This window comes from Channa argus, chromosome 7 (assembly GCF_033026475.1).
Source record: "Channa argus isolate prfri chromosome 7, Channa argus male v1.0, whole genome shotgun sequence".
Lineage (NCBI taxonomy): Eukaryota > Metazoa > Chordata > Actinopteri > Anabantiformes > Channidae > Channa > Channa argus.
Genome location: NC_090203.1, coordinates 28,732,044 through 28,751,402, shown reverse-complemented (window position 1 = coordinate 28,751,402; position 19,359 = coordinate 28,732,044). Strand labels below are relative to the sequence as shown.

General features: G+C 37.8%; 1 protein-coding gene across 1 annotated transcript; it reads right to left on the bottom strand.

The window, feature by feature from the left end:
• Window positions 1–3,388: 3,388 nt before the first annotated feature.
• si:ch211-214e3.5 (zinc finger protein 518A) lies at window positions 3,389–18,747 on the bottom strand. The gene is made up of 3 exons (XM_067510202.1): window positions 18,025–18,747; window positions 15,639–15,699; window positions 3,389–10,474 (listed from the first exon to the last, which is right to left on the bottom strand). The coding sequence occupies exon 3, from the start codon at window positions 10,456–10,458 to the stop codon at window positions 6,388–6,390; it is 4,071 nt and encodes a 1,356-aa protein (XP_067366303.1). The 5' UTR covers window positions 10,459–10,474; window positions 15,639–15,699; window positions 18,025–18,747; the 3' UTR covers window positions 3,389–6,387.
• Between the last annotated feature and the right edge of the window lie 612 nt (window positions 18,748–19,359).

Here is a 19,359-nt window from a genome sequence, read left to right as displayed (position 1 = left end):
CTGCCACTGCCATGCTTCACTAGAGATGGTCTCTCCCGGCCTTGGCCTTTCTGTGTGGAGTTTGCATGTTCTCCCAGTGCTTGTGTGGGTTTCCTCCCACAGTCCAAAAACATGCATGTTAGGTTAATTGGTAAATCTAAAATTGCCCTGGGTGTGAATGTGAGTGTGAATGGTTGTCTGTCTGTGTATGTTTCTCTGTGCCCCTGTGATAGACTGGCAATCCAGCCAGCTGTCATTGGCCCAATGACTGTAACACTTACATTATGACTGTAAAATGGGGTCCAAAAGTCTCAGATCAAGAGCAGTCTGTAAGCCACTTATCAAAAAGGGAAGCAGGGCCAAATGCGTAGGGTGGGCTTATAGAGATCGGGGTCTTGATGTGTTAGATGTGTGTTGATGTGTGTTGGATAAAACTGATCCAGTTTCCATAAAGTGATTTAGAGCCATTAACTCCCATTAAAAAAAAATTAGGAAGCTTGAGTCTAGGCCATGATATGATACTTAGTTCTGATGAAATGTTTTCCACTATTAGAGTGCTAAATAGTTAGCAGTTAACTCTGCTAACTATTTTTTTCTAAAAACTTGAGAGACAGCAGTATGACAGCAGGTAAAGAATGGCTACAAGTTTATTTACTTAAACTTAGTTTCAGTCCCCTGCAGACAATACAAAATTATTGGGACTCATTCAGCAATGTTGTCCCACACTCTCTATAAAAAGAAGAGAGAAGAGTCGCAAAAACAACTCTGATCCATTGAAAAATACCAGAGATCTTGCAGCCCGCAAGACCTTTGAAGGTGTTCTCTGGTATTTTTTCAAAAGAGTTCAGCATCTTCATTATGTTCGATCCCTAGTCCCGGCTATATGTTGAAGTCAATGGGCAAGACACTGAACCCCTAACAGCCCATTCCCATCCCTAACATTACAGTGCCGGTCAAAGCCCAGTAGAAATTGGGGAGGGTTGTGTCAGGAAGAACATCTGAACTATACACCGACCCAGAACTCACGGGATAAGCTGAAAGAACAAAAAAAAAAGTCCTCCATGCCTTATGATAGGTGCCTTTGGTGTTTGGACATGGGTCAGCATAGGGACCCTGACCACAGCTCCATAAGCAACATACTTCATTACACTGTGTGATTTCAAACTTTGTAATGGAAAGCATTACGTTTTATAGCACTTCGAGCTAAAGCAGCTCTTCTATTGGATCGTATCATATAGGGTAGCCTTTGCAGTTTTCTGAGCTGCAAAGGCAAGAGCAAGAGCTGCAATGGTTGGAGTTATTTGTCTAGCCATCGCAATTTGACCCTTGTCAATGTTGCTCAAGTCCTTATGCTTGCCCATGTTTTATGCTTTCACGTTAAAACACATTAACTTCGGGGACGAAATGTTAATCTGCTGCCCACTATATCACCCATTCCAGGTGCCCAATGTATTATTACAATGGGCATCTTTCAGTGGTCATAATTTTATGGCTAATCAGTAACACATCTACTCATCTTAGAGGTTCAGACAGAAGGCCACTCACTCTGACCCTGGTGCTTTTGAACATGCTCCTGTTTAAGTTTTTCCTATCCATCATATATTCATTAACACATTTGGGGGCGACTGAGGGGCAGGAAGGTAGAGTGGTCGACCTGGTTGCTGGTTCGATCCCCAGATACTTTGGTCACATGTTGAAGTGTGATTGAGCAAGATACTGAACCCCAACTTAGTTGGCTAGCTGGCTGGCAGCTCCCTCATCAGTGTGTGTGAATGAGAAGGAGTGTAAAGCACTTCAAGTGCCAATAGGTAGAAAATCACTATATAAGTGCAGACCATTTACCATTTGTTGGCTTTTCTCTATAATTCAGTAAGTTCTTGGCCTTGTGATTTGACACAATATACTGTAGATACAATTTTTTGACCCCACTGTATTGTAGTGTAGGCTTCATAAGCTAAACCTTCAACTTTAAATACAGTAATTGTAAAGCCTGTGAATCCATATCTGCATGATAGTTGTGTTTTTCTCCCATTGATTCCATGGGTCGTACAGTATTCATGGTGTGACCCAACCAATTTGTGACTATTTATTTGATAATGAAGACTGAACATTACAATTTTTTACAGTGTAAGTTTAACGATCCATTAAGATTTTCTTCTGCAAATCAATGAATCAATTGAGATAAAAAGTCTGTTCCCATTTTGTATATCAGCTTCTCTAAAATACTGTGTCACGTAGACATCTCCTTCATCCCATCCCCCACACAATTCCTTCCTCCACAGCCATAGGCCACTGGCCTGAATCACTTTTGCAGTGGAGAAGTCAGAAAAATTATGTAGATGTCCCTGATTTGAACATGACCTATTTTGAACCCATACAGAAGCCTGCAGACCTAGATGCATTTCTGCTACAATGGGTTGTTGCCTACACCTGCCTTCATGACATGCTATGTACACATAGTTTAAGATTTAGGTTCCAGTAGCTAATTTAGTTTAACAAATGTATACCTATCTTGCAAATATGTTGCTCCAGTCTGCTGCACCCTCCTCCCTTTAGACATGTTTCTGCAGTTCCTCTACCCAGAAGACCCCCCTTTTTATTTATACACATTCTTTTTTTAGACTGTACTGTATAGTACAACTAAATGTTTTAAATTTACAAGAGGATGAGATATGTTTATGTCACCCATTTCACTTTTGTATTGATTCCCTGTGCATTTAAATTTTAGGCATACTACCCAAATGAAAGGAAAATATGGAAATTAATGTTAACGGTTGTGGTTTTGTCAACTGAGCTGAACACAAGAAGCGTTGTAATAACCATTTGGGATGGATTCAACTGTCGTAGCACCATGTGATGTTTGTAAAGAGAAGGTTAAATTATAGAGTAGATCAAGCAAAAATATTAATGCCTGAGTTAGAGTGACTTGAGTACTTGTAATGTAATGTAATGTTTCTCTAATGGTTTATGGCTAAAAGCTCTAAATCAAAATATGTGATAAGATTCAAAATAATTTTTTAAGACATTTTGTAAAAATTCTTAAAGGAAGCTAGGTGCTTTAAGCAACTATTCATTTAATTTATATAAAATGCTTAATTTGTTCACATTTGTATGATTTACTGCCTATGATCAAAGTCTTTGGTGAAATAATTATCAACAGGTTCATGGCTAACAGTACTAAGTGAAGGATTACTTTTTTATTTATTAATTTGGTCCTTTCGGCTTATCCCGTGAGTTCAGGGCCACCACAGCGGATTATTGTCCGCATGTTTATTTGGCACAGTTATGTGATGCCCTCATGTGGATGTTTTTTAGCATTAAAAAATAACACTAATAAGTGCCAGTGATCCTTATATATATGTAATACATATGTACATATAAACAATTTACCATTAACAGTGCAACACCATTGCTTCTATAAAGTACATTTATTAAGAGGAGAGTGAACCACTAAGTTGAACAAAATAATACAGTACACACTGTTAACCTATCAAAAAACAATTGAGGCACTTGGTAAGAGAAAGGATTCAGTAAAGGTTTGAAAATCCATCATATAAATGAAACCATGTGGATCAAGGGGACACAAACGATACTCCAGAAACAAGCTTGCAGTTCATATGGTGCTTACATCCATTAAAACAGTCTGTATGCATGCGGGTGGGGGTCTGACCATAGTAGTGTATGTTAAATTACTGCATTATGTATGTACCAAAACAACCTTTTTCTAATCCTTGTCTATACATACATACATTATATATACATGTATATATACACATATTATATATACACATATATACACACACACATATATATTTGGCCTGCACTTACCATTAGTAACATCAACTGAGTTGGGGAATTGGTACATACATACCAATTCTCCAACTCAGTTGATTTATTTTTGTTTTTTATTTTTAATAAAGTTAGAAAAAAATTTCTTTCACATTGCCATTATGGAGTATTGTTTAAAGAATTTTGAGGAAAATACTGAAAATGATCAATTTTGGAGAATGGCTTTAAAATAACAAAATGTGGAAATAATTAAGCACTGCAAATACTTTCTTTGATGCCCAACAGATGGTAAATGTTCTTCACTTATATAGCGCTTTTCTACCTATTGGTACTCAAAGCACTTTACAATGTTTCTCATTCACCCATTTACACTCACAATCACACACACTTATGTGGGAGCTACTATGCTATGCAGCTGGCGAATGGTCACCGGGAGCAACTAAGTTGGGATTCAGTGTCTTGAATAATTTTGACATGTGACTGGAGGAGCCGGGGATCGAACCAGCAACTGGGGGATTGGTGGACGCCTGCTCTACCTTCTGCACCACAGTCGCAGACCAACTGCCATCTTCCCATTAAAAAAAAAAAAACTAGAGCATTGCATTTCTAACAACTGAAAATTTCTTTTAAGTTTGTGACAGTTCAATCTATATTTGATTTCATCAATAACTCAAACACCAGCAAAGGGAAGCTACTACAGATGCTACATTTATAGCAGATTTACCAACATTTTAATCAGATATTCTAACTTTAAAAGACGATTTTGCAGATAGAAGTGGTTTATATGAAAAGGTTGGAACTTCAGAAATTGGAAGCATTAACATAAGCATGGCTTGCATTTTTCAGCAACATTTGCATATTGAACAGAATAGAATGTATTTCCATGATCATTCCATGACAATCATTAAAACTGATAAATACAGAATACAAAGTACATGTGCTAATACCATTTTTAAAAAATGACATGTAACCTTAAAATAAATGTATGTACAGAGCACTGAGCATGAGGCCAGTGGATAGCTCTACAGTACAAGATGCAATAAAAGAGGAAAACTGAAAACAAAAAAAAGGTGAAACTGAAACATAGTCACACTGAGGGTTCTTGCTAAACCTAAAATGTGCAGAAAGCATGAAAAGCAATTAACAGTAATCGTAAAATCACATCTCAAAGTTAGAAATTTTGAACGAATCAATAGTTGTTTAAAGAAAATACCTTTTCCTTTACTAAGTTAGCAAATATTTCTGTTTTGCTCTACAGCAAATTTGTTTAAAAAAAAGTTGTTCTGTACAAATGTAAAAATCTCTGTATTTACTTTTAACTATTATTTTATCGGTGAGATTTTGGGGTGATCCAGCCATCCTCTTCCATCATTTAAAAACAAAAAAAGACTGTTTTCCTTATCCTTACCAGCACTAGCAGCATTAAAACAGGTTCAAAGGTAAAAAAAAAAAAACATTTACTTCTTACAAACCTGTGAACCAAGACATTAATTCTGACTTTTGTTGTAATGGGTGCTACTGTATAGTTACACAGGGTTCAACATCACTGGCTGCTGTATTGACTTACTGTATCTGATGAGATTTCAGGGAACTATATATGTGGTCCAGCTTTCCCTGTTGACAAACTGCACAAACTAACAAATATTTTCTTTCATTATTTGTATGCCAGAGAGTGGGTGTGTTTACAGCAGGAAAAATAAAACTTGTTTTATTTAGTAAATCTGTCCAAGTGATACAAATAATAATAAATGTTTCATAATATGTCCATCCTACAGCAACATAATTCCTGTACAAACACCGCAGCAATATTCCAAACATTAGCAAGCAACCTGAGCAGCTGTCCAAAAATAAAAAATAAAAAAATAGATTTTACTGCATAGGGTACATATTCTCTTATCTGATCTCCAGTCTGAAGTAAGCCATGAAGCAACCCTGTTTAACAGATACAGTAAACTATCACCTTGCAACAAACGGCAGTCTAAAAGGTTTACAACTATCATGACAAATGCATGCTGCATGCATGCATGGTTGACAAAATTTTAAAAATGAAACTAAATTCTTCAAATAGTGGAAAATTATATAGTTTAATAAAAACACCATACAAAAAAGGAAAGATCTGGACCAGAATATTTGTTTTTACAACTGCAAACACTTGAACTTGTTTACAAGTTTTAAAAGTTTGACTATACTAAGGTTTTACTGTACACGTGTGCTGGAAAGTACAAAGGTCATTAAACTAGGCCCATAATTTTTTTCTTACATTTTATAATCAAAAATGACAAACCAGTTTAAAATGAAATCACCTGAGTAATTTAACCTCTCTTTGCATACAACCATTACTAACCATTACTCCTTAATCCAGTTCTCTTACCAGAACTTCTAATTACAGTGTACCATTTTCACAGTTCAATTTGATCTGTGCAGGCATGACACAAAATCATGCTAGTAGTACATAATATACCAGAATATGCACTTATGAAAAGTTACAAACTATGATTCACTTAAGAATATGTATTTAGATGAAAAAATTTAACAGATGTGTACAAGGTCAGCAAAAATATACAACTTCAACTATTTGTATCAGATTACATGAAGCCATCTAAAGGCGATGTATAACTTTCAAAACAGTTTATTCCAGTCCCTAGTTGCCTCCATAAGGTGTCGCTGGCCATGGCCAATCCAGTCTTCTTGGCTTTTGAAAAGCCGACCACAAAACCAGCAGTCAAACACCACAGACTCTTGTCTGCAACCTGAAAAATTTTCCACTACCTCATACTTTTTTCTGCTTTTTTTCCTCAACTTCAGTCTCAAAAGGAATCGCTCACGGACAGAACTCTGAACCGGACGAGGTCTTGGATCACTGCTATCAGACGATGCACCCCTAGCAGAGGAATTCATTCCTAGAGCCCCAAGTTCTAAGAGTGCTTGGACTGTTTTGTGAGAAAGGGAAACTTTAGTAACGGCACCTTTGTACTGGTTAACCACCTTCATGATATTTGCCACTTCAGGAATGTCAGCATCTGGATGATTGAGCACCACTACAGGTTGGTATCTACGAGGGCATTTGATCTGTTGTTCAGAACTGAACGGGGAAAGTCTCAGTGTCCTTTCAACTTCTTTGGCTACAGGCTTCCATAACACAGTAGTCTCTTTCTCAGTTGCTACTTTGTGTGAGTGTCTTCTTGCCTTCTTGCTTTCTGGAAGCTCATCAAATAACATTTTCCTGCGTCTTTTCCTTTGGCTTGGAGGCCTAATTGGTCTAGGGGCTAGAATAGGTTTTTCTGCTTCACTCAGCTGTAACTTTATATTCATCTGAGGCGGTGAATCTATGGCATTTTTCTGAGCAGTATTTTGTATAGTGATAAATTTCTTGATTCCATTGGAGGAATTTGTATTAGATTTGTTTGAGGATACTAGAAAACACTGGGTTTGAGGTCTAGTGGCCAAAAACAGAGGTTGACTGTTTGAGGTGGGAGTGCTGCTCGACAGAAGGCTACCGGTAGGCGAGACAATTTTAAATATGACTTTGTTTCCAGTACTATCACTGACTTGACTACACTGAGTTCCGGTCTTTCCATCTCCATTGTTAGGAAGTAGGCCCGATTTAGGTGGAGAAATGTACCGAAGCAAAAACGCTTGCCGACCAGGATGCAGAGTGCTTGGTTTGTCAGCAGAGCTCACAGGCATGGCCAGAACTGGCCGTGAGTTCAATGGGAGCCGAGTACTTGTCAATCTGAGGCCAGGGGTATTCGGGTCCTGCACTAATGGAACAGACCTCTGTACCAAGTAGCAAGTAGACTGTGTCTTTGCCATTTTGTTTGCATGTGTATTATGTGGTGTGCTTGAAAGCAGAACAGGTCCTTTGAAACCTGCGCTGTTTATAAGGTAGTGGTTTGAGGTGGTGTTCACACCTGGCTGAACAGCAGAGAGGACAGTAGCCCCTTTTTCACCTGGTACAGATACACCTAGCCTCCTGCTGTTTGGAGTAGGAGTTACACACTTAGCGTTAAATGAGCTTTCCATCCCTGGCTTCATATAAGATACATTGATCTGAGGATGTGCAGAACTAGTTATCAGTTTGAAGCCTGGAGTTGACTTGACATGCATGGGCATGGCAAATTGATTCTCAGCAGTCCTAAGGATCACTGGCTGCTTACCCTCTGGCAACTGAAGTATGCGTAGAGTTGTTTTTGTTTGTTTGAGAGAATCATTGGTTGCACTTAAAGATCCTACTCTTTCCTTATTCAGCTGTTGGGTAATGATTGCATCCGAGTGTTCTTCAACAAAACTGCCTAAGGAACTATTCCTTGTGTCTGACTGTATTTTAGATATAGGAATGCTCTCCTCTTCAATCTTTATAATATTAAAGTCTTGGAGCACTGACTCTGAATGTTCATCATCAGTGGGAGAATCATGTCCACTAGGTATGCATTCAATCTCAATATCACTCTCAGACACCTTGTTCATACCCTGTTGATTTTTTTCTTGAGCAAGGTCTTCTCCATTGCCACTTTCCTCCAATGGTTCCGGAGATTCTGCCACTGTCAGATTAAAATGTGATGATTCACACATGCTTTCTTTGTCTGAGTGTTCAGGCATATTGTCAAAGCTTTGAGTAGTGTTAGGTGAAGCAGTGAATGTTTCCTTTGAATAGTTATGAAAGGAAAACACTTCTTGGTTTGGTGAATTGTGTGTGTAGGTTTCTGAGCACATGGTATTTTCCCTGTGGCTACCTGAAGTGGGTGTGGATGATTCTGATGGGGATACTGGATTTGGTGAATTATCAAAAAAATCCCTATCATTTTTAGGTTCAATCTCACTTCTAACTGAAGCTTTCTGAGATAATTTGTTCCCAGATTCTGTAGTGTTTTCTTTATGTTTTTCTGCTACTGCATCAGCCAGGAATTCATCTTCCACCCCACAGTTCTCTGCTGTTATTTTGGAGACTGGTGTGGACAGCAATATTTCCTGAACAGCTTTTGAAGGTTTCGATAAACCAGTAACCTTACCCGCACAAGTTGACATATTGCTAGTTTTAAAACTACCATGGCTGGATGTATCATTATTGTCAAACTCTGAGCAGATTATATGATTTGGGGGACTTTGGTCATTAGTATGATCAACTTCATTTGTTATAGGATTTGACATACCTGTGCAGGTTGAGGATTTATAGAGTAATGGATAGTTTTTTTCCCTGACATAGTCTTTTTGTGGGGTGAGATCAAAGTTGGAAACACAAATTTCTTCCTCCTCAATTTTAACTTTTACTGCCATAATATCATCTTGATTCATTTGCATGCAAGACCCACTTCTTGGTGAAACAGCAAGGCCATGCAATGAGGAGTTTTTGCCATCAGAGCCTTCTACATTCTCATCAGACGCAATACATTTATCTAGCACAGGATTTGATGCCGAGGAGCCCACATCTTCTACTAAAGAATGGTTCTGAATGCATGAGTCTTGCTTTGCTGTAGGAATTACTTTGAGAACTAAATGCTTTTTGCCATCAACCATCTTGAATCCCATGACTCTGGTCGTACAGTTTGGGGGGAGAGAGATTTTGTTCTTAACCATCAGAACAGTCAGACCATTAGGGTTGGTGTGACATGCAGAATCAGAGCTTGAGAAGTTGTCACACTCATGTAACATTAGTGATGTTGACTGGTCTGCGCTATGAGAACCTTTGCTCCCATTTTTATTGTACTTTTTTGCTGCATTTCCATCCACAATGTGGTGGGTCTCCTCTAAAGACAGGTCTGGTTTGAATAACCTGCCATTTTGGTTTGTTAAACTCCCAGAAAGACAGTTCAGTTTTGATATCCTCTGTGCCTCCTGTAATTCAGTTTTTTTAAGTAAAAATTTTAAATTAGATGAATTTGCTGGAGTGTCGTCTTCCATAGCTTTCCACACATTCCTTCTTTCAGCTTTTTTTTGGTGAACAGTGGCAGTGTGTTTTTTCAGATTCTCACTTCTTGCTGCACCATATCCGCATATTTGACAAGTGAAGGGAAATGTACTCGAGTGAGCTTTCACATGCTTCTGATGATCCTCTTCATTCAAGCTAATATGTCTACATTTGGAACACTTCCAGGGACTCTCATTATGATGATGGATGTGCTGTACGAATGTCCCTGCATCCACAGTTGTAAACTCACACCAGTCACAGTGAAAATGTCCATTTAGACTGTGACACATGATGTAGTGTCTGGTAAGCAAAAGCAGTGAGTACTGAACATCATCATTGCACAGCTCACAAGTGACCAAAGTATTCCTGTGCTCAATCCGATGTCGTTGAAGAACAGGGAACTCGTTTGTGACAAAACCACACAGGTCACAAGGGTATGTAGGAAGTATTCCTTTGTGAGACACTCGAAAATGTTTAAGAAGATCATTGGGGCTATATGTGGAATCATCTTTACATACACAGCATTCAAAACTCAAAATCTTTCCAGAGAAAACAGCCCCCTGCTGAATTTTATATGGCACTTTATTGAAAGTCTGTTTGTCTTTCTTGATGGAACTCCCATGTTCCTTAATGGCAGATTCTTCTGCATTATTGAAGAGTGACACATCTGTCACCTCTCGGAAATGCTTATACACAAAGTCTTTTACCTTTTCTTTTTCATCTTCTATTAATGATATGCTGCAGTTTTTTGCAGAATCATGAGAAATTGAGAGGTCTTCCTCCATAGTTGTTTGCAGATATCTGTAAAAGAAGAAATCAAATGATTTGTGTTAAGAATGTAAGAATAAGGACACCATGAAGATGCCTTTAAACAATGTCCATTAACTTGAACTCCTTCTCTCCCACCATCTATCCTCATCTAATGTTTGCATGCTACATTTCAGCTTATCCTGTGAGTTCAGGGTCACCACATTGGACCATTTTGACCGCATGTTGATTTGGCACAGGTTTTTTTTTTTTAAAAACACCAGATGCCCTTCCTGACCCAACCCCCCCCTAATTTCTACAGGGTTTGAGACCAACGCTGCACGGCTGTGGATAGGCTGTTGGGAGTTCAGTGTCTTGGTACACTTCGACATGTAGTAGGGAAGAGCAGGATGCGAACATCCTACCCTATGATCGGTAGGTGGCCACTCTACCAACTGAGCCACTGCTGCCCTTATCCATCTTATGTTTGTTCAGTAAATATGTTGTAATAACTGAAGATGACTTCATAACTATAATTGTGAATTCCGTTTTGCAGGAAGTCACAACTTTCACAAGTCCTCTACGTTTTAGTTGTCACATGACACATCAACTATTTCAGCTTCATGCTACAACATGAGATAAACAGTAATGTGTAGATGTCCAACTGTACACAATATAAGTGAAATAAAAAAACACTAAAGACCCATGTGTTTGTTTTTAGATTAGCATTACAGGTATATCATTTAAAATTCAACAGCCATTTATTATCAACCACACTTTTTATGTCTGTGCACAATGTAAGGGTAGAGAGCAGCAATAATAAACAGTCACTCTTTGTGACTAATAACACTAATTCAACCACCTTTGGAATAACTTAACATTACTAGAGAAACACAAAATTTGTTGCTGTAATGGTTAATGATTACCCAATCATTTCCCATACAACTGGTACAGCTGATTGAAATCCCCCAAGACAACTTGCTGCTCTATCCACACATGGGCTCTAACTTGTTCATCCCCCAGAATTTGTATAGGGGGCTTAGCAGGATAAAGGCCATCCTATATATGGAAAATTGAGTTCTAACTTTATGAACCAACCAGGGTTTCCTCCGTTTTTGTTAACGTACTGTATTGTGTCGTCCATGGACCACAGGGTGAGCAGTTCGATCCCTGGTCCTGGCTATTATGTCGAAGTGTCTCCGGGCAAGACACCGAACCCCTAACAGCCTGATCCCCTCAGCTGTGCAGAAATTGGGGAGGGTTGCATCAGGAAAGGCATCCGGCGTAAAAACTGTGCCAAATCAACAAGCGGTCACTGATCCGCTGTGGCGACCCTGAACTCCCAGGATAAGCCGAAAGAACAAAAAAAATAAAATAAATAAAAAATAGGTGTACTGGTGTCAATAGGGATATCATATGGCTTTGATCATTGCCTTTATAGTTTACCTTTTAAGCTTGTCGTTAACATAAAGTAAACAACACAGCAGTGGTTTTGTTACAAGAGAGTTCAGCTCAGCTGCTGAAGGGATCAGATTTGGACTATAGAAGACACGGTAACTGGAACAAAAGAACTGACCACAAGGTAGAAGTGAAAGGTTCAGCGTGTAGCTGTGGAGGCACACGGTTTCTTACCGGGTTCTGTGGGTTTAGCTATACTTGTTTGATGAAACCGTTTGTGAAAGTGTTTGTGAGATTAGTGTTCGGAAACTTGTAAGAACAATTAGCCCGTTATCGGCTATGTTGAGAAGCAAATACAATAGATGTTCAAGTTCTATCACAAACTGATCTCTGGATTGTTGGAATATCAGATTACGAGGAGGACTGCCTCTACACCAACATTCAACTCACCTAAGTAAAATCTAGACAAGTTCTGCTGAGGCAGAATGCTTGTACAACATCCGCCTTTTGTAAATGAAATCCCCAAAATTTGATGCAACAGGTAAGACAACTGATGACGAAGGCAGCTGCTATCTCATAGTTCCATATCATCCCAGTAGACCGCTTCAATCTCAGAATGCAGGGTTATTTGTGGTGCTCAGAATTTCCAAAGGTAGAATGGGACGCAGAGCCTTTAGCTATCATGCTCCTCTCCTGTGGAACAAGCTCCCAGTTCAGATTTGGGAAGCAGACAACCTCTCTACTTTTAAGGCTTAAAACCTTCCTCTTTGATAAAGCTTAGTTAGTTATAGTCATGCTGCTATAGCCTCAGACTTCTGGGGGTGCCCAACCCCAATGCACTGAGCTCCTTTTCTCCACTTGACCCTCTCTCCTCTCACCCCACAATTGTCACCACTGTACAACATTAACTTTGTGCTCTTTCTCCTGTAGTTGCCTTTGTCCTTCTCTGTCCCTTTCTGCAGGTGTCCCCAGCCATGGAGCTGTATGTGTTCCAGTGGGTAGCTACTGCTCCTACCAACCTGCCTAGTGTTTCTTGTTGCACTTTTCTTTTCTCTCTCCACTTTCCACTCACCCCAACCAGTCAAGGCAGATGGCTGCCCACCCTCAGCCTGGTTCTGCTGGAGGTTTCTTCCGTTAAAGGGAATTCTTCCTCTCCACTGTTGCCTATGGCTTGCTGAACGGGAAATTGTTGGGTTTTCTCTATACATCTTTATAGTCTTGACTTTATACTGTAAAGTGCCTTGAGATGACTGTTGTGAATTGTGCTATATAAATAAAGTTGACTTGAAATATGTAAAACAAAACAAATGTGTCAAATGCACCAACTCTTTAAAACTCCCAAAGTTCTGAAATTACATCCCAAGAGACTGGGATAGTCCAATTTTGACCAGATACTGGTTGCAAGATATTCACCTAAAACTTCAACTTCACCATATACTGATATTTGTAAGAAGGAAAATGTGCAAATAAAATCAGTTGTTGTAAGTGTGATGCATTTCCTTTCCAGATCTTTATATTCACAATGAAGACTGCATTTATTTAGATGTAATAAAGGGGTTAAATGGTAAATGGTCTGCACTTGTATACCGCTTTTCCAACAACCTGGGATTGGTGGACAACTGCTTTCCCTCCTGAACTACAGTCTGGTTCAATAACACTACTACCTCAATGTATCTTATGCATTACTGAAAAGGTCCTTACTCTTATGTCAATGTTTGAAGATGCAGAACAATATCTGTTAATCAGGTCCTTCAGTATTTGGGTCAATTACATTTTTAAGTATAAGCTGAGAAGTCCGACTACAGGTGTTACATTAAAGTGTCAGATAGACATTTAATTATGTTTTTTTCTGTTAGTCTCATTCTCTGATGTCATCATGGCTCGAGATAGGTATTTATGGTTTAATGTAATACTAGTGCCTTCTCAATCAAAAAGAATATACAGATGCAACATTGAATCATTTGGTTATTTTTAACTTAATACAAGATCTCAGGACTGAAGATGAATTCCATAACTGATAAACAACAAAAATACCTTAGTCACAAGAATAAAAGTTTATACATTTTCTGACCCTGATAGCTGACCCACAGTTAACCCTATTTTTTTTTTATTGTTTTTAAAAAATGTATTTAAAAGTATTTTATATATTACCTCTCAATTTTATATTTTTAATAAAACAATTATTAAAATATCCATGTATTTTACACATATTTTATTTAGTCAAGAAAGTTTGGGTATAGGCCAAAAAAAACAATCTAATCACATACTTGCCTAAATGGCAACTCAACATTTCCCACTTACTGCCGTTCTGGTCTTCACATCTCAACCGTGTTTTGGTGCACTTAAGTAACTGGGGTACTCAGAGTATTCAAATTTCTTTGGTAAACGGGGAATGAACTTTACATGTACTCGAAGAACCTGGTAACAGGAAATCCATGTATACAAGCAGCAGAAAAGTATACAGTTACAAGTAGACATGGCAAAGAAATTGGGGTTCTCTGACAGAAACCTACTTGGGGAAATCAGGTTTCCCTAATCCCCTGACCTGATTTTGGAGATGAACTTTACCATTTACAAGAAGTCAGCTTTCCCGTGGAATCTGACTGTAACCTGAAATTATACAGGTGATGCTGCCTAATTTTTAAAACAGTCCATCTAAAGTCTAACAAAAATTTTAACACTAACAATTTCTTTAAAATCAGACAATTGGTGCTGCGGATCAGCTTTATACTTTTTCACGAACCAGCTTGTTTCATTACTTCACAGTTACAGTAAAAACTGTTCACCAGGCTTCCAAAATAAGTCAGAGGTGGGAAGAATCCGATTACTCTCCTGCTACATGGGTTAATAAATAGACTAAATAGTCAAAATGGACAAATGGTATTGTTTTTATTTCCTTTACATTTACTCCTCTAGCTTTGATTTTCTAGCTTTTGTTTTTCCCTTAGTATCAGTAGTTGGTAATCGTCTTAGTGGAAGTTTTCCCCCCCCCCTTTCTTTTCTACTTTTCATGCAGAGAGCACCTGTAACAAGGCAACACAATTTGCCCATGGGGATCAATGAAGTTTTTTGAGTCTTGAATTTTAAGTAACCAGACCTGACATTCAAAACAATGTAAGAACAGCAATGAGATAAGTCTGTGTTCTTGGCCTTGGCAAAGTCTAGATTTAAATCACATAGAAAACCTGCAGAAAAGAGTTCACTGCCCATCCATTCTGATAGAGCTTGAGAGAATATCAGGAAGAATATGATGAACTGCCCACATCCAGGTGAGAGAAGCTTATAAATACAAATTGTGTATCCTCTACAGATCACTTCAAATAAATTACATTAAAAGGTTTTCTCACTTCCATTTCTACTGTGTCCATTTTAAATACTTTTCTTTACACTTTTAATCTAGTAGAATGGAGCTTAATGACATTTAGTTTGTAGTGATCACAGCCAAAAAGAAAGAAAAACACTCCTTTTTAGGAAAAATGAACGCAATGCCTTGTGTAAAACAAAATATATTTCAGTCACTTCCATTATTCTGTGTGGTGGAAGAAATTAAAGCCTGAGAACTCAAAAATATCAAAACTCTACTAGTGTAAATATCAGTAGTCATTTTTATTAAATATGATTTATAATTTGTGAAAACTTAGGGGGAGAAACACTACAACCTACAAATTATAGTAAATAGTTTTAAACAGTTAGTAAACAGCTATAGTCTTATAATTGCTGGCAAAAAGAAAATCAAATAACTGTCAAATCTAGAAAAACTTAAGTTTAACATCAAGTATACCATATTTTATACTTATTGCTGGGGTCAGAATATTGTTACCTGTACTCATTAATGCATGCCAGCTCAGTCAGAAGATGGACTTCCAGTATGGCCACTTCATCTGTAAGACAAAAGCAGAATGTTACATCAGATATACTAATATTATAAACAAATCAAAATGGGATTAAAAGTACTATTAGGGCACCATAGTGGTGTAGTGGTTTTCACCCACAGTCTAAAGACATGCAAATAGTTTAACTGATGCCTAAATTGCCCATAGGTGATAATTTGAATGGTTGCTTATCTGGCCTAGTTGTGCTTGTGTCTCTCCTTTATTTCTTTTTGTAGATTCAAATCACAATGCTAATTCTCTAGACACCCCAAAGAGCAGTACATGGCCACTTATTCCTTTCTTAGAGTCATTCCATATTCACAACTATCCCTCCTGGTAAAATAAAAATACACTTGTCACATATAAAAAAAAACATTTTTTCCAAGACAGAAATAGAATAAGTTTTTGGTATCCAGAAGCCTAGAAGAGTCTAAGAATTCTGTAAACATGTTAGGAATCCAGAGTTATTCCTGCTCAAAATGAGGCAAAGGTGGCACAGTCCTGATCCTGACATTTGACTTTAATTAATACATATAATACACAGTAGTGAGCTGACAGTTTGCCTGGGCTCCAGCACTGTTGTGAACCTTACCAGGACATTCAAAAGAGAAAGTAGATGTATAAATCTACTACAGACTATAACATGGAAACTATGCATGTAGATCAGTTTTGTCAGAGTTATACAGAGATCTGAATTCTCAAATTCAAAAACAAGTTAATGCATTTTTTTCAGCAAAAATGCATTATCCTGTTTCAAAATTTAGATTTGTGTACATTCTTTTTTATAGACTCTGCATTATACTTAGCAAATTAGTAGTATTAAAGCATCTGCATTTAAAACAAAATAGGCATTCAGTACATTTAGCATATCTTAGTGTAGAATACCTTATTAATCTTTATAAAGTGGGTTATTTAGCAGTGAAAACAGATGTGTTGGTTAAAACAATGAACTTTAACAGATTATTCTCAATAGATCAATATCATAATTGGTAATACTAGGACCAAACAAGACTAAAACTGACTTTAAGAGGCTTGTACACTAACGAACTACGAAATGAACTGTTGTAGGGCTTTCACTATATGATTTAATCACTGCTCAGTATCATTAACATTTATTTGACTCATTCAGTAAATATCAATTAATTAAAAAGTTCATGTTTTTGTAGCATGCCGTTTTTAATTTTACCTGAAACTAAAATCATTGTTGCACTGGTAACAAATTCTTATGGATCACTAAATACAGAACAACTCTGATGTCTACATTACCGACATGCCTGAGCCCAATGTAGACATTTTTGATGAGCAGATTACATTGTTAAGCAATAAATCAAAACAATTTCACTTAACATATGTTACTGATGAGTAATGCATCACTACTGAAAATCCAGTGTCATGCCAACAGGTCTATCATCAATAGAAATGCGAGTTATTGGTCTTATCAGCGCCTCCATTTAACATTATAATTTTAATGAGTGTACAAATCTGCAGGCAGCCTGCATCAGCCTACAACTCCACCTCAAGCTGTCAACACTGTGGATCAGAGGAAGCCATGTTGGAGGAAAAATGGCTGCCATGATTTCATGATTTATCTCCACTAGCTACTTCAGTAGAAGGTATTTTAATTTCTGTTAACACTTCATCACAAGAAATTATATTATTTAAGGCAGTCTAAGTTATGTCTAAAGAACATCTGAAAACACTAAGGAAACGGCAGAATAAATTCAAACTACACAGGAGACAAACCATTGTACCTTTTATTTTTTTCTAATAAAACTGGACACATGAAAATAGTTGTATACTAATACTAATACTTAAGTCTACTAAGCAGCAAACACCTGGACTGCAGACAGGTAGGGTCCTCTAGGCCCATGATATGTCGAAAGGACATATAAATTAAGCTTGGAGATCAGAGGAAAAGTTACATCGTCTTCAAACTGCACTTATACTTAGCCTCGATAAGACAGAGAAGTGGCAATAACATGTTGCCGGAATGTGACCTATTAAGTGAACATTACAATTCAATATATTAATGTATCTATCTTTACTTTTCCGAGTGACTTGCTTCACTCGCGTTAAGTTTAGGAAACGCGAGGGAAGACTGCATCAGTGGGAAAATTCAAGTCAGTACACAGAAAGCAACAAAGGATTCTAGACGCTACGCTGGAATGTTTCTGTGCACTGTGCTAATTTCTATCTCGATAGACGAAAAATATGTCAGCCACGTTGAAACAACATCAATGTATGTGGAGTTCAATAAGCAGTTATTTTGCACCAAAATAAAGCCCCCACCCACGCGAAGATATTTAAAGTTACAGGAAATCGGTTGTATCTTACTATGAACTCGATGTAAGTTGAGGCTGCTTCCCGTTAACGTCCGACATTATGGAAAGAAGTTAAAGCTTGAAGAAAAAAAAAAACACAGCAGAAACATTTGCCTTCCTTCTCTCCTCTCTGTGGACCCACAGCGACGGCGGCCATGACAGTCCATCCGGGTACTGCTGTGCTCTTGCCACTTATGTGGAAGCGGATGAATATGTATGGCTTGTCAAATACAAAACTAGTACCGTAAGGTATATTTTCTTGTAGGAAACACAGTTAAAACAACATCCAGTGAAGTGAATTTACATTGGAGTTTTATGAAACGTTCTTAAGAGATTGTCGTTGTTTTCACAGATCGAGACATACGTCATTTGTTGTGTGCCTGTGTGTGTGGGTGCGTCCGTGCGCACCCGTGTGTCCTAGGTGGAAGAAGCAATGAACAGCAATGGCGGATACACGCCATTTCCTATTGAAAGCATTACAAGTAGACTTGACATGGCTTTGTTGATATCCCGCAAATATTAGATGTTTGTACCCCTTCTGTATGTCAGGGAAAAACAATAGCCTACAGACTTAAACTAATGGAGGAAAAGGGTAATATTTTGTTACCTCATCACTCAACCTTGTAACATTGTAGTACTGTCCACTGACAGTGTTTCACGTCAGCTATATTAAGAGCTTTCAACTGTGAGTGATCATATTTAGAGATACCTGTTAAATCCGTCTCTGTTGGTGTATCTATTTCTGTCTCCCTCTGGCATTTTCATGTTTTGTTGAAGCATGAAATAAATGATCATTTTATCCATTTAGGCTGAATTGCTACAATGGTGTTTAGAATGTATTTATTCTGATGTGTGGTCAACCGCGTATAGACACCGTTTAAAAACTATTCAATCCATTTGACAGTATAGAGTAAAACCAAAATAGAAAATTTTATAAACTTAAAAGCAGCACCATTTTGGTAAGCTGGTCTTTCAGTCAAATCGCATGATCTTTATCAGCAGATAGATGTACAATTCTCATGGCAGCATCTATACTATTTTTTACTATTTTTTTCCAGTCAAAGCTTAGTATGCTCTATGCTAAGGGGAGATCAAGCTTGTCTGATCTGACGGTGCAGCAAAAATATCTGGGGACGAAGACATACTGTTACTGTCAAGAATGTTTGCTTTTGTACTTGTGGTTTAAAATAGTTTGCACATTGTTGATGTTTGTAATTTTCTTTTTGTGCCACAGCATAAGATAATCACAATATACTATTTTCAGACATATATCAAATAGCAATAACAAATGGACTTATATTGACAGGAGGTTGATTAGCTGGTGCTGTGGTCCAGTCAAAACAACTCG